The sequence below is a fragment of the Schistocerca serialis genome, chromosome 2, assembly GCF_023864345.2.
Source record: "Schistocerca serialis cubense isolate TAMUIC-IGC-003099 chromosome 2, iqSchSeri2.2, whole genome shotgun sequence".
Lineage (NCBI taxonomy): Eukaryota > Metazoa > Arthropoda > Insecta > Orthoptera > Acrididae > Schistocerca > Schistocerca serialis.
In genome coordinates this window covers 869,076,000-869,091,726 of record NC_064639.1, presented here as the reverse complement: position 1 = coordinate 869,091,726, position 15,727 = coordinate 869,076,000, and the positions used below count along the sequence as shown (strand labels likewise).

Sequence of the window (15,727 nt, the reverse complement as noted above, 5' to 3'; positions counted from 1 at the left end):
TGCTTTAGCCTTTTCCGTAAGATTTTCCAAACCATCGGCTGTGGTACGTTTAGCTCCCTGCTTGCTTTATTCGTCGACTTCCGCGGGCTACGCGTGAAACTTGCCCGCACGCGTTCAACCGTTTCTTCGCTCACTGCAGGCCGACCCGTTGATTTCCCCCTTACAGAGGCATCCAGAAGCTTTAAACTGCGCATACCATCGCCGAATGGAGTTAGCAGTTGGTGGATCTTTGTTGAACTTCGTCCTGAAGTGTCGTTGCACTGTTATGACTGACTGATGTGAGTGCATTTCAAGCACGACATACGCTTTCTCGGCTCCTGTCGCCATTTTGTCTCACTGCGCTCTCGAGCGCTCTGGCGGCAGAAACCTGAAGTGCGGCTTCAGCCGAACAAAACTTTGTGAGTTTTTCTACGTATCTGTAGTGTGTCGTGACCATATGTCAATGAATGGAGCTACAGTGAATTTATGAAATCGCTTCAATCATTTGTAATAGCCCTGTACTTCTTTACCACTAACTGTATTCGCAACACATTTTGCAGACAGTAGCCACATATACCACTGAATGTATCTACAACAGTATATCGTTGTACGTGATTTTAGAAATAAAAATTCAGTTGCGAAAAGACCTAGTTTTTCTTGAAACGGCCACAAAATTAACGAGAATATACTCATCCAGTGCTTGTCATTGAGAGCACTTAGCGGCTTACAACAACCATTAAACATACGTTCAGCTATTTTCTGAATATTTTCTCGTTTACGGCCCGACAAAATAATGAAAGAAAAAAAAAGTTTATTGGTTACTACTTTTCCATTGCTCATGCATTGAAACTTCAACATTAGGTGTGGTATTGTAACTGATTACTTCTTTACTACTAACTCTGTCCGCTATCCATTTCACAGACAGTATCCATATTTTCCACTGAAGATACCTACAAAATTATATAAAAAATATAAATAGTTTTCAGTGTTGGTTCTAAAAATATTCATAGAATTAAAAAACATGCTTAACATCAAATATTGAACACATTAATTCATTTGTAATCAGACGTTTCAAAGTGTTCTGTGCATCGGAGCTTTATTCTTTCAAGAATAGGGGGTAGAGTTGTCCCAGAGATGTTTGAGGAACACGCCAAGGACACGAAGGCGCTTCTGCTGTCCCCCACGTCAGCTGGCCTCAACCGTTTTGAGCACTCGGCAGCGATACAGGCGCCCCACGCAATCAGCTCCGACCAATAACCATCAGTTGTGGGCGTCGTCTGGACGGCCACGTGTCAGCACGAATAAAATATTTTTAAATCTTCAGACCACCTCGAAATACTCCGTGGATACGTGTTAGAATGGTTCCGCAACGTTTTTGAAGTCTTGTGGAACACAGCACGAAACCTCACCACTGTTGTCAGCGATAACACGGGAAGAGGGTGGGTGATGGCGGTGGGGTGGGGTGGGGTGGTGGTGCTTCACATTAGAAGGTGTCTCTCTCCAATCCAGTTGTTCTTGATACAACGTAGAAATGTCTACATTGTGCGAATTTATCACAAACTCCAACGAATAACGACGCTCAAGTACACAACATTATCGGTCACATTCTGTTTCAGTTCTTGTGCGATGTGAACATACTGTCCTGTTACATTAATGTGAGCATTTGTCAAAAGCCTGAAAAAAACACCTTTTGCAGCTCGGACCACTGCGAGAAGTGCAGGAAGAGAGTCAGTGATGTTCTGGAAGGTACTGACAGGGCTGTGCAGCCATGCCTCCTCCAGTGTCGCTTCCAGCTGCGCTAGGTTTCTCGATTGAAGATCTATGACGCGAACATCCCGATCGCGATTGTCCCACAGATTTTCGATCCAATTTAAATCTGGGGAGCTTGGTGGCCAGGGGAGTACGGCAAGTTCATACTGGTGCTCTTCGATCAAGGCACGTACACGGCGAGCTGTGTGACACGTTGCATTGTCCTGCTGGTAGATGCAATCGTGCTGAGGAAAAACAATCGGGGTGTAGGAGTGGAAATAATCCCCAAGGACAGATACGTACTTGTGTTGATCTATTGTGCCTCCCGCAATGAGGAGGTCACCCAGGGAATGCCACGAAAACATACCCCAGACCATACCGCTCCCTCCACCTGCCTAGACCCTTCCGACGATTGCTGCAGGGTGTGTGCTTTCGGACGTTTCAAGGGTATCTGATGGTGCATAAAACGTGCAAATTCCAGCCTTCGTCGCAGATGAACAGGAGCCAACATGGATCCATGAACTACACTACTGGCCATTAAAATTGCTACACCAAATAGATATGCTGATGATAAAGGGGCATTCATTGGACAAATAAATTATTCTACAACCGACTTGTGATTACATTTTCACGCAATTTGGGTGCATAGATCCTGAGAAATCAGTACCCAGAACAACCACCTCTGGCCGTAATATTGGCCGTGATACGCCTGGGCATTGGGTCAAACACAGGTTGGATGGCGTGTACAGGTACAGCTGCCCATGCAGTTTCAACACGATACCACAGTTCATCAAGAGTAGAGACTGGCGTATTGTGACGAGCCAGTTGATCGGCTACCATTGACCAGACGTTTTCAATTGGTCAGAGATATGGAGAATGTGCTGGCCAGGCCAGCGGTCGAACACTTTCTGTAACCATAAAGGCCCGTACAGGACCTGTAACATGCGGTCGTGCATTATCCTGCTGAAATGTAGGGTTTCGCAGGGATCGAATGAAGGGTAGAGTCACGGGTCGTAACACATCTGAAATGTAATGTCCACTGTTCAAAGTGCCGTTAATGCGAACAAGAGGTGACCGAGACGTGTAACCAATGGCACCCCGTATCATCACGTCGGGTGATACGCCAATATGGTGATGACGAATACACGCTTCCAATGTGCGTTCACCGCGATGTTGCCAAACACCGATGTGACCATCATGATGCTGTAAACAGAACCTGGATTCATCAGAAAAAATGACGTTTTGCCATTCGTGCACCCAGGTTCGTCGTTGAGTACACCATCGCAGGCGCTCCTGTCTGTTATGTAGCGTCAAGGGTAACCGCAGCCATGGTCTCCGAACTGATAGTCCATGCTGCTGCAAACGTCGTCGAACTGTCGTGCAGATGGTTATTGTCTTGGAAACGTCCCCATCTGTTGACTCAAGGATCGAGACGTGGCTGCACGATGCGTTACAGCCATGCGGATAAGATGCCTGTCATCTCGACTGCTAGTGATACGAGGTCGTTGGGACCCAGCAGGGCGTTCCGTATTAACCTCCTGAACCCACCGATTTCATATTCTTCTAACAGTCATTGGATCTCGACCAACGCGAGCAGCAATGTCGCGTTACGATAAACTGCAATCGCGATAGGCTACAATCCGACTTTTATCAAAGTCGGAAAAGTGATGGTACGCATTTCTCCTCCTTACAGGAGGCATCACAACAACGTTTCACCAGGCAACGCCGGTAAACTGCTGTCTGTGTATGTGAAATCGGTTGGAAACTTTCCTCATGTCAGCACGTTGCAGGTGTCGCCACCGGCGCCAGCCTTGTGTGAATGCTCTGAAAAGCTAATCATTTTCATATCACAGCATCTCCTTCCTGTCGGTTAAATTTCGCATCCGTAGCACGTCATCTTCGTGGTGTAGCAATTTTAATGGCCAGTAGTGTATTTGCCATCTGCGGGGGCCCATGTACAGCAACGGTCGCTGAACCGCCGTCTTGGTTCTTCTGGGAGATCTACTCGACCGTACACATCTTCGCAGCCGTCGTTCACCTCTGTCATCTACGACCTGAGATTCTCCACTGTTGCCTCGATGCCGGTTTTGGGTAGCGCCATTTTGCCTTGCACGGTATAATTTAACGTCAGCGGCACAGTTATACAAAAGATGTGAAATGACAGCATTTGTTGCCTTCGACTGCAATTACGATTCTTTTTCCACTGTTGGTCACTTTCCGCTGTTATTCCATTTTAAGCGGAATGAAGCGTAGTTACGTACCGTATTTTGCAGCTATCGCTTGAAGATGGTTAACAGCCGAAATTGACAATACTGGAAAATAAATCTTAGCTGCAGCAGTAGGCGGAAGATATACTCAGTTTACCAGTAAAAAAAGAATATCACAGTCTGCCTATGCCAGGTCTTTTGAGGAGCAATGCTGGTGGTGCCCGCGTTTGCAGACTTCGTTACGGGCTGCGGTGCTGTCATACCGACAGACTGAGATGTCGTCGTGCAAAATACTCGCAGAAACGCTGTGAATATTGACAACGCCCGACTATCAGTGGCAGGCAGTTCCCAAACGTGACTTGTTCGTCGGTTTCGAGAATCTGGCATAGTGAAATCCTCGTTAAAAAGAATTTCAACAGCTAACTTACACAAAACACCCCTCTAAAATTCATATTTCTCAAAGAATATTACTTGTTCTCCTGTCTTCAGAACAACTCTGTTTCCATGAGAAATTTATGATGAACAATCAAGGTCACGTGACTGCTGAACTACCGCTTTTGTGACACAGAAGAGCCAGAAACTGTCTACTGAAGATTTCTCCACTATCGCATCCTGTGTTTGGCTCTTTCTTTTTGAAAATGTTCGAGAGATGACAGCCACTGTTAATGGTGAGCGTTACCGTGACATTTTAACACCTTGATAAGTTAATTATTGGCTGTGGGAAAAAATGAACTGTGGTTTGTGCGATACGGTGCAATCTTACATGCCACTAGAAAGACTATGGCACTTTTTCAAGAGATGTTTCCTACCTGAGTCATGTGTCGTAATAGAAAGACTGGCTGGCCGCTGAAATCACCGGATCTGTTGGCACCTGATGTTTTTCTTTGGAGTTTTCTCAAGGAAGTTTTCTGCAGGAATAATCCAAGGGAATCTGCTGCTCTCAGAGACAATATTAGCACGGCTAAATCTGTAAACTTTCGGACGAGGCCTTGCAGGAGATCATGACGCACGTTGTGCTATGAATCCGTTACTACCAAGACGTGAGTGGTGGACGTATCCCTATGTTGTTTTTCACAAATAAACTCGTTACTATGGATTGTAAATTCCTATGAACATTTCAGCTGTTACACCATTATTGGTTGTTTCAATGGGTACACTACTTTCGGGACACACTGCAACGGCCATTTAAAATCCACAGTTTTCGGCGCTACACGTCATGTGGAACTTTGAACCAGTCAACGCACTGCTGCTTCGTTCTCGGTAATATTAGGCATGACTGCACGACAATATTGGAGAACCATATGGTAAACACATATGTGTCTGTGTCGTTAATGACAGTTCATTAAAACGGAGCCGTTGCGCCTCTTTCATATAGCTGCTCACTTACTTAAGTAACGGGGATTTAAACCCGTGCACTCCACATGGGGGCGCCACTCGCAGATTGCGCTAGTTCCTTCGAGAAAAAAATTGTCTTCATACGTTATTTTTATAAGCATAATAATTTATGTTCCTTGTTTGGTGGTAAGTTTCTTGCTCCTCGGAAAGCTGTGAGACTTTTCGCTGCTGAAGCCAACGTTTAAGATCTTGTGCGTACTAGTGAACTTTGTTTTTTTAGAAACGCTTCAATAATCTATCCAAACAGTGTACAAATGTCCAGAAACAAAGCTCGAATGTATAGGGGGAGCTTTTGGTACATGTTTCTTGTTTTCCATGAAGTAATGCTTCGTAACAGTCACCAGTGAGGACGTACTCATTACTTAGTAGTCAGTACGCAGTACTGTTGCCAGCTCTGCCTATCAGCCGACGAGAGCAAATATATCGGTTGTATAACGCACGGATTTACGTTCGTCTCTTTTGTTATGGAATTATAAAAACAGATAAATTAAGCTGTAAGGGATTATTCAGTACATGTTACATAAATCGAAATCGTAGCTTAAAATCCCGGCAAACCATAAAAACTGTTTCGAAACTAAGAAGTTCATAAAAAATTTGGTTTTGTTTTCGATACGCACGACGGTTTCTGGACTCTATACTTGGGTGTGAAATGACGTATCGAAACAAATTTGTTTGCAAACAAGTCCTGAAACATTGTTTGCAAACAAAGTTGCTCGGTTTGTACTGCGAATAAGAGGCTGACGTTCCAAAAACATAAAAACGGAGTAAGGTCGTAAGAGAGGGCTGGTGCACATGTACTGTCTATTGCTCCCCTGCCGTGCAATTCGTGAGTAGTAACCGTGTTCAACAGGTTTCAGTTGGTCCCTAGCTTTCGTTCCATGCTCGTTTATAGGTCTATAAAAAGGAAGTGCACGTCAAACGCTCTGCGTATTTATATACGCTACACAGCTACACATCCACAGGTCGGAATTAGGTAGTGGCAAAGAGTTTATAGTGGGATCGCTACTAGAAATGGATGGGGAGTGAGCGGAATCGAGGCTCAGTTTTTACCGCAATTTGCGTATTACCTTTTAGTGACGTGTAATTCTGCATTAAGAAATCAAGTTTCGTGGATTGCTGTAAACAACAGCGCCAGAAGGGTTCCCTCTGACAACTCCTGCGGTTCAGAACACAAAGAGGACCTAACTCGAATAGTGTGTGATAAGCACATCTAAAATAAAGAAGTAGAAATTAATAATGTATTTATAGAATTGATTGACGAGACTTTGAATTAAGGACAGCTGAGGATAAAGATCGAATGGATAGGAAAAAGAATTAGGCAAAACAGTAGAAATGGCCTTGAGTGCTTTTGGTAAACTAAATGCCTGTTGAAGAACTAAACTTTCGAAGTGTCTGAAAAAGTGAAGTTTGCAGTTGGTTATTAACAGTTTTCACTTACGATAGTGAGGCGTGACCCCTAGAACCATTCAGATACCAAGCATTGCTAGGCGAGCAATCAAGAAAGACATGTTGACAATTACTTAAAGCATCAGAAACACGAAGAAGTAGATGAGAGGACAGACTGGAGAGGGATACGTAATTATCACTGTTATGAAAATTAAATAAAGGTAGATAAGACATAAAGCGAGGGGAATAGATGATAGCTGGACCAAGAAATTTCTTTTTAATTAATAAAAAAAATTAGAGATGATGATACAAAACTAAGTAGGCGGACGACTTTAGAAAACGTGTTTGAACAGCATGAGAACTTTGATGCACGGAAAGGACTACAAGAGACCTGTATCCAGTAGTGGATGTCTAGAGGGTAATACTAACGGTGCTGAATACTGCAGTTTCTCCCGGAGGGTGCCCCGTGTTAAACATAATTATTGTTGTGCACATTTATAACAGTCATTTGATCTTTCTACTTTTATAAACGTATTTATAATTGACATGGCTATTTTATTTATTGTTAGTGCATGCAGATTGAAATGAAGGTGCTTGTAATGTTCGTTAACCTATGCGTCTTCATGACACTACTACTGTATGCTTAGTTTGTTTTTGACCTTTCAAAAGGTTAAGTAACTGACACTTTCACCTCATTGTGGGTCTGTATCTGAATTGTTTATGTAGTAGAAGATACCGAGGTACTGAACCACTGTGTCGCCGAACTGAACAGCTGGTGACCCTCCTGGGACATGGTGACTCGAGTTCCAGGAAACCGTTGGGATTCACGAAAAAATTAGATTAGACGAAAGAAACGAGAATACTTGTAGCCCCTTCCGTGTACTCAGAGGCGAGTTCTTCCGAGGCAGGCACAGAACCCGAAGTCAGTTGTATTTAAATTTTTATGCTTCAGCTGAGGATTAGCGAAGGCATACGTACGAGTACCATGTTGAGTGCGCACGTTAGTAAGGAAATACGTATCTGTTGCGGGCGTACTAGTGCGCGCAACAGTTTTTCGAGCTTCAACTGTGTCATTACACGTAGTTTGTCACACTATGAAACTCAAAAGGTATGTTATACCACCTGCTATAGGTAATAGGGAGGCCGGTTATGAAATTTGATAAATGCTTCAAAAAAGATCACGGAAAGAGTTCAGAAGATTGGCGAATGCATTGAAATACATTGCGATTGACCTGAGATATACGAGTGTTCTTCGGAGGAAACAGCGACAATGTCACAGCTGATTAATGCCAGTTTCTACAGTTCAAGACGAATGGCCGACATACATCTGACAGCGGAATCGGTTGAACGCTATGCAAACATTTTCTCTAGTACAGAGTTTTCGCTCAAATGCGTATGTGCAGCCGAGTTTTCATACGTGACACAAAACCTTCTGTCGAGTACTTAGCAATATACGTTTTCATTGTTGTTCTTTGACATCACCAATATTTCTCTCTTCACAAAAAACATTGTGAAGCATGAGACTAACTCTGGGATCAAAAACAACTTCTGCAAAGGCTTCAGTAGGTTAACATGACTACTGAAAGAATTCAGGTACAAGGGAACACACGAACTTAACAACCTGCCGAAGCACATTAAATGTTATGTAGATAATGTGGACAACTTTCCGTTGAGCAACTCCATCTACTACATTGAGGATTATCTTTATACAAACCTTTTAATTATTTTATAATTAGAATTAGCACTGTAATATAGTGACTTTCGCAATGTTAAGTCATTTCGAGCACTGCACCTAAATTTTTTTAAAAAAAAGGTACGGATCTGAATTCTTCCTGCATGGCAGAGAGCATTCTCCTCTGCATCCATGAAGTATGACTGATCTAATGTGAAATACACTCCTGGAAATGGAAAAAAGAACACATTGACACCGGTGTGTCAGACCCACCATACTTGCTCCGGACACTGCGAGAGGGCTGTACAAGCAATGATCACACGCACGGCACAGCGGACACACCAGGAACCGCGGTGTTGGCCGTCGAATGGCGCTAGCTGCGCAGCATTTTCTGCACCGCCGCCGTCAATGTCAGCCAGTTTGCCGTGGCACACGGAGCTCCATCGCAGTCTTTAACACTGGTAGCATGCCGCGACAGCGTGGACGTGAACCGTATGTGCAGTTGACGGACTTTGAGCGAGGGCGTATAGTGGGCATGCGGGAGGCCGGGTGGACGTACCGCCGAATTGCTCAACACGTGGGGCGTGAGGTCTCCACAGTACATCGATGTTGTCGCCAATGGTCGGCGGAAGGTGCACGTGCCCGTCGACCTGGGACCGGACCGCAGCGACGCACGGATGCACGCCAAGACCGTAGGATCCTACGCAGTGCCGTATGGGACCGCACCGCCACTTCCCAGCAAATTAGGGACACTGTTGCTCCTGGGGTATCGGCGAGGATCATTCGCAACCGTCTTCATGAAGCTGGGCTACGGTCCCGCACACCGTTAGGCCGTCTTCCGCTCACGCCCCAACATCGTGCAGCCCGCCTCCAGTGGTGTCGCGACAGGCGTGAATGGAGGGGCGAATGGAGACGTGTCGTCTTCAGCGATGAGAGTCGCTTCTGCCTTGGTGCCAATGATGGTCGTATGCGTGTTTGGCGCCGTGCAGGTGAGCGCCACAATCAGGACTGCATACGACCGAGGCACACAGGGCCAACACCCGGCATCATGGTGTGGGGAGCGATCTCCTACACTAGCCGTACACCACTGGTGATCGTCGAGGGGACACTGAATAGTGCACGGTACATTCAAACCGTCATCGAACCCATCGTTCTACCATTCCTAGACCGGCAAGGGAACTTGCTGTTCCAACAGGACAATGCACGTCCGCATGTATCCCGTGCCACCCAACGTGCTCTAGAAGGTGTAAGTCAACTACCCTGGCCAGCAAGATCTCCGGATCTGTCCCCCATTGAGCATGTTTGGGACTGGATGAAGCGTCGTCTCACGCGGTCTGCACGTCCAGCACGAACGCTGGTCCAACTGAGGCGCCAGGTGGAAATGGCATGGCAAGCCGTTCCACAGGACTACATCCAGCATCTCTACGATCGTCGCCATGGGAGAATAGCAGCCTGCATTGCTGCGAAAGGTGGATATACACTGTACTAGTGCCGACATTGTGCATGCTCTGTTGCCTGTGTCTATGTGCCTGTGGTTCTGTCAGTGTGATCATGTGATGTATCTGACCCCAGGAATGTGTCAATAAAGTTTCCCCTTCCTGGGACAACGAATTCACGGTGTTCTTATTTCAATTTCCAGGAGTGTATGTAATGAACTGACTGTCTATGTTTTGTAACGCTTGGCTTACGTGGTAATATAGCAACCGTGATGCACTTTGAGAAAACTTTGAAATCGTTCTTGTCCTATATTAACTTCCTTCCTCTCTCTGATGACTTTGTTAATGGTGTATCAAACCGTTGTTGCACACCTTTCCTCCTTCACCATTGACTGGAACCTCCGGCATCAGTTCGCGAGGTGCTTCGATCACATACAGAGAGCCAGGTGGAAGAGATATTCTGCAGTTGCTGAATCAGCGCGCCGTTGAAGACAGAATGTTCTGGGCGAAGCGCTGGATAATATCACAAACTGCAGTCCTAGTCGGAGGCTTTCATTATTGAACAGAATTGGCAGTAGTAGCAGAGCGTATACTCCAACGTACACTACATAGTCACTTGTGGGGTATCATAAATGAGGATGAGAGCAAAGATATCGTGTGATTTAATGTTGGAAACTTGAGGCCGCGAGGAATTAAGTACTACTGATTGATTAAATTTTATTGCTCTCACTGCACGTTCTGATAGAGACGTACGACCGTTATATTTTACAGTGTTTTGCATGTTAGCGTTGTAGTAGGCCTCGTCTCCAGGGTGACGTACGAGGTGCATAAGTGCGTTGGTCAGAATTGAAACAAGACTATACGGACGCACATTAACAAGAAGAAAATTTTCATGTGTTTAAAATGCAGTCAGCCGCGCGGTCTTGGGCGTCTTGTCACGGTTCGTGCGACTCCCCCGTCGAAGGTTCGAGTCCTCCCTCGGGCATGGGTGTGTGTGTGTTGTCCTTAGCGTAAGTTAAAGGTAGGTTAAATAGTGTGTAAGCTTAGGTACCGATGACCTCAGCAATTTGGTCCCATAAGACCATAACACAAATTAAAAAAAAAAAAAATGATGCAGTCAAAGTCTTTGAAATGAATGTTTTATAGCTATGCTGTATTTAATATTCGAGTATGTACAGACATTTTATAAATAACCTATACGTGTGTCAGAGCCACTGTTAAAAAATCTAGCAGCTGATACACTTAAGTTCACGGGGAACCTTTAAGATTTGCTTATTTGATTTTTTTTTCCCCACCTCCTTATAACAGATATTTATTTACTCATTTTCTTTAACAGCTGTATAAACCCCGAGCGCCCTTCACAACGACACAATGTGACACGGCAATCTATGAGAATGTACAGGTTGTAACACAGAACTCATTTTCGTTTTAATACTCTAATCATTTCCACATGGCACAGTGTGTGTAAATGTGCCGCAGCCTTTTCTTTCGGCATCATGAGTATATGGCCGAGTTAAATCGTGATGCTTGGAAAGGCGTTGATGTTTTGTAAAGGTGTACTTGAAAATGAAATTTGATGTGGTGAAACCGGTCGTTCTATAAAAACGAGTAAATAAGACAGATATTTCATGGAATGTAAATTCTCTGTGTTAAAAAATGTACATTTCCATTTAGATCAAAGTATCCAGTTTAATTAAATTCCAACCAATCCCAATATTGTGGATAGAAGATTATTCATAATATTTGAAAGTTCATTGCAATTACAGCGAAAGCTCTCGAAGCATAGCGGAAAAACTGCAGTCAGACAGGAAGTAGGGGGAATCTGTGTTGTTGGTGGTGGTTCGTTGCAGAATCATGGAACTCGTTCTCTGTTTTATGACTGCTATTGCGCATCTTGACTGCGCATGCGAAAGGCTAGATCCACATGCATCAAGGGTGAATGCACGTTTAGCAACAGTAGTGTGCTTCGCATACGCGTAAAAATAGAAGGAAGGAAAGTCTCTTGTCACATCATGTAGAAATTGACTACAGAGGCTTCAAAACTGATGTATGATATCAATGGGGTGCATTCCCTTTCTGGGGAGTTCGATGTTTATATGAGCCTCTTTCGTGTTGATCAAAAGTCACGTTAAATATGTCATCGACAAGTACCGGAAATGCCAGTTTTGTTGCAGCAAGACATAATTCATTCTATAAACATGTAAAAATCTACGTGGGATTGTTGCGATATGTGTCTGCACCAAATGGGAGATCCATTCCACAGTGCACTGACGGAGAGCGACTTGATATCTGCAGTAAGATCGACTCTCGAACCCACTGGGTACAGGAGACGAAAAATCAATAGTTTGCGATAGTGCGGATCGAACCGCTGAAACAGCTTCGTAATCTCGAAAAAACCAATGCGTTCCAAGTAGTCGGTTGAAAACAGTTCTGTTACAAAGCTTGTTATCGGAGAGTACGTGACCCGTCAGCATTTAGCAAAATTTGACTTTGGAAAATGACAAAACGGAAGCTAGTCGCCAGTGAACTTACGTCCCAAAATTGCACGGAATTATTGTCTTTTCATCTGCTCCCCCGAACTGCAAACTTTCTGATTAGCTCCTGTCTCGATTGTTTTATGTATGAGCATGTTTCTGGGTAATTTACCATTGGACTATCGTTTCCAAGCGATTTTACGTCTTTGTTAAGATCAGATAACGATGGATACATTTCATTATTCTTACATCAGTGTCATAGGAAATTACAGGTGTCTTCTGTTAAATATTAGGTGTTAGTTTGACCACTGCAGAAATATGAGAACTAAAAAACTTTGATAAATGCAGAGAACATTAAAAGAGCATGGATGTCGTCGTTACTAACGTAAGGCAACGGTGTTTGTGAGAAGATTGTAAAATGTCGATGATCATAGTGATCATTATGTACTCGATTTCAATTTATTTGGTATATTAAAGTCGTCCCTTATTATTACGCTATGAACAATTGAGATAGCTCAGGTGCCAAAAAATGACTCTATGCTGGTACCGTAATTCTTATTCTATCATTAATGTGAACTGATTTTACATTTCGTACAATGTAATAGTATCATTTTGTAACGGTTGTGACGGGAATTCGCCTGCCGTTTGATCTGACTTACATAATACTGTAAATTCAAGGCTTGGCGAGACATTGTACACTGAGAGGCTGAAGCAGGGATCACAGGTCAGAAAGTAGCTACAGGCCATGACTGGTGAAGAAACTTTTGTTATACGTAACGTTACTGTAGCTCTGCAATATGAATGTTATTGAATAGGCCGAAGAAAATCGGCAGACATGATCTCTGTAGTGCAGAGTGTTTTGGTTCGTCCTCCAGACTTCATATGCTTAGAATTTCGTTCGTTGCAAGTTTCTGTAGATTGATCTACTTTTTGAGATTGTGTCCAGGAAGAAAGGGTCAGTAGCATAGTATTAAGGAATTTAACTTCTTCAGGCTTGTTTCTAGTGAAACGATGAGGGTTAGGGGATTTATTTTTGCTGACATTGGTAAGTGCACTGCAGCGCTACATTCAGCTCACAACAAGAACATAGGCATCATGCTGCGTGCCATTTTTGAACACTTTCTGCGAGAAATTAGCGTAGACTATTGCCGTTTGCGTTATAGAGGTTATTTTCCCTCTTGATACGCTTTGCAGTAGTATTATACTTCATTTCTGCTTTTAGGAACGTAGACTTTTGGATGCCGTTAAATTACATGTTTGGGGAATAACACGCACTGTTTTAAACTCGTGGAAATAGAGAGCAAAGAATGTTTGACGTTTTCCTGTTAGTTAAGGAGAGATTAGAGCAGTAATTGTAACTTGAAATAGTGAAGAGTTTCGCAACAGATATTTGCCAGTCATTGGCTTTGTAATTTTGGACGATTCTCAAGGTTTAAAACTTTAGTAGAATAATAAGGGTTGCACGCAATACTGGACATTAGTGCAAAAATGTGCTGGAGTGATGTGGGATCAGGACTTACCGTTCGGAGAAATGATACATCATCTTGCTCGGAGCCTCCTTCGCTGTCAGCCATCCTGAACTACACGTACAGTTGTGCGGCACACGAGGGAAACTGGCAGCAACAAAAACTCGGACTAGTAGGGGGGTATCTACGGCCAGTCAGTCCGGAGAAGCAACAGTTGTGTATCGGGGGTCGGTCGCAGCTGCGACCGGTGCGCCGCTTCGCGTCGCGCCTACGGCATTCGTGGTGAGGGGCGCGCGGGCGGCTCGTGCGTTCGTTGCGGGGGCGTGGAGGAGGAGGTGCGGCCCAGTCGCCGGGCGAGCTCAGCCTGGCCGGGCCAGCTACGTATTTATGATTTCGTGGAGTGTCCCGCGCGGCGGCTCGCTCGCGACTGATTCCGCGCCAACGCTGCGGCGCCCGCCAGCCACCGTTCGGCAGTTTCCGCGGTAGTTCGGCCGCCTCCGTCGCTTCTCGGCCGTTCTCGGCGCCTCCGTGTCCTTCTCCGTGAGCGCTCGGCCTGTGTCGTAGCGCCGCGGGCGAACCCCACGGCGCCACGTGATGGCCGCGGTCCGGGTTGCAGCCGCGCGGGTGGGTCAAGCGATGACAGAAGCGAAGCGCGCCCTTTAAATCTTCCATATGCTGTCCTTCATAGAGTTATACTCGTACCAACGACTAATTCTAGCAGAGGCAGTATTGAACCGGGGACCTTCTGCGTGTTAGGCGGACGTGATAACCGCTACACCACAGAAACTGCTTGTGCGCACCTTACTTCACAGACAACTTGTAGTAATGCTGCCATCGTAACTAAAAAATTCAATAAATGTGGTACTTGCAAAATGAAGGGACATGCAGCAGATCCACACACGACGTGGCTCACTGGAGTACAATACGACATAGGCAGGAAAATACTGTTCCCGCCCGGGATCGAACCGGGGACCTTCTGCGTGTGAAGCAGACGTGATAACCGCTACACTACGGAAACGACGGACCCGAGGAGTCCATCCTTGTTCACTCGAACTTGCCGCAGCCTTTCTCTCGTCCGCGAATGCACACACGACAGTTCTTTTGTCAGTCTGGAACCCATCACAGCCGAGGGCTCAAGAAGTCTTCGGGGTGCTCGAGAGGGTGTCTGCCGTAGCACCCCTAACGAGATAGCGGCGTTTCGCGCAGTCGTTATTGCAAGTCATATCATCAAAAGCAATCACTTTCTTAGCAGCAGCCTGTTTAGGAGGATTAAGGAGAGACCGGCCACCAGCTCCAGGCTGGAGAACACCTTCGTCTTCCAGATACTGGCGACTGGTTACACAGTAGTCGCGGGACGAGCATAGCCCGTATCTCACGCATCTACCTTGAATATCAGTCTGGATGTTGTTGCGCATTGGTAAATTACGATGTGAAACGTCCATCAATCCTCGCGGTTCTAGGCGCTACATTCTGGAACCGCGTGACCGCTACTGTCGCAGGTTCGAATCCTGCCTCGGGCATGGATGTGTGTGATGTCTTTAGGTTAGTTAGGTTTAAGTAGTTCTAAGTTCTAGGCTACTGATGACCTCAGAAGTTAAGTCGCAAACTGCTCAGAGCCATTTTTTGTTAAACTGCTAGCAGTTCATACACCGCATCCATATGGCTCCTAGTAACTTCCACCGATAACCTCTGCAACAACAAAACCAGAATATAGTTCGCAGTCGATACGTAAAAAACAAACGCACAAACGCCAGACTCAAATTTCGACGGAAGGAATGTAAGTTACTGGGTTCTTTTAAACCGCGCAAATTCCGTCTTGTTCACGGAACATCACCCTAGAACAGCTAGCAACTTACCACAAACTAATTTGAAGTCTTTGTCTACGAGCGTATGCTCTGTCGTTAAACGGCAATGCTTACCAAGCAAACCGGAAATGATCGGCGCCCGTTGATTCGAACGCTCT

The 15,727-nt window shown here is 45.1% G+C and overlaps 1 protein-coding gene and 1 non-coding gene across 2 annotated transcripts in view; both read right to left on the bottom strand.

Moving 5' to 3' along the window:
* Positions 1–13,985, bottom strand: part of LOC126458188 (ryanodine receptor) — a 740,760-nt gene extending 726,775 nt beyond the window's left edge. Inside the window, exon 1 of the mRNA XM_050095064.1 lies at positions 13,819–13,985. Within this exon, the coding sequence (XP_049951021.1) occupies positions 13,819–13,872 (54 nt within the window). The 5' untranslated portion in view covers positions 13,873–13,985. The remainder of the gene's footprint in view (positions 1–13,818) is intronic.
* Positions 13,986–14,709: 724 nt separating this feature from the next.
* Positions 14,710–14,782, bottom strand: Trnav-cac (transfer RNA valine (anticodon CAC)). Its single transcript has one exon. It is a non-coding gene; the product is annotated as a tRNA-Val (tRNA).
* Between the last annotated feature and the right edge of the window lie 945 nt (positions 14,783–15,727).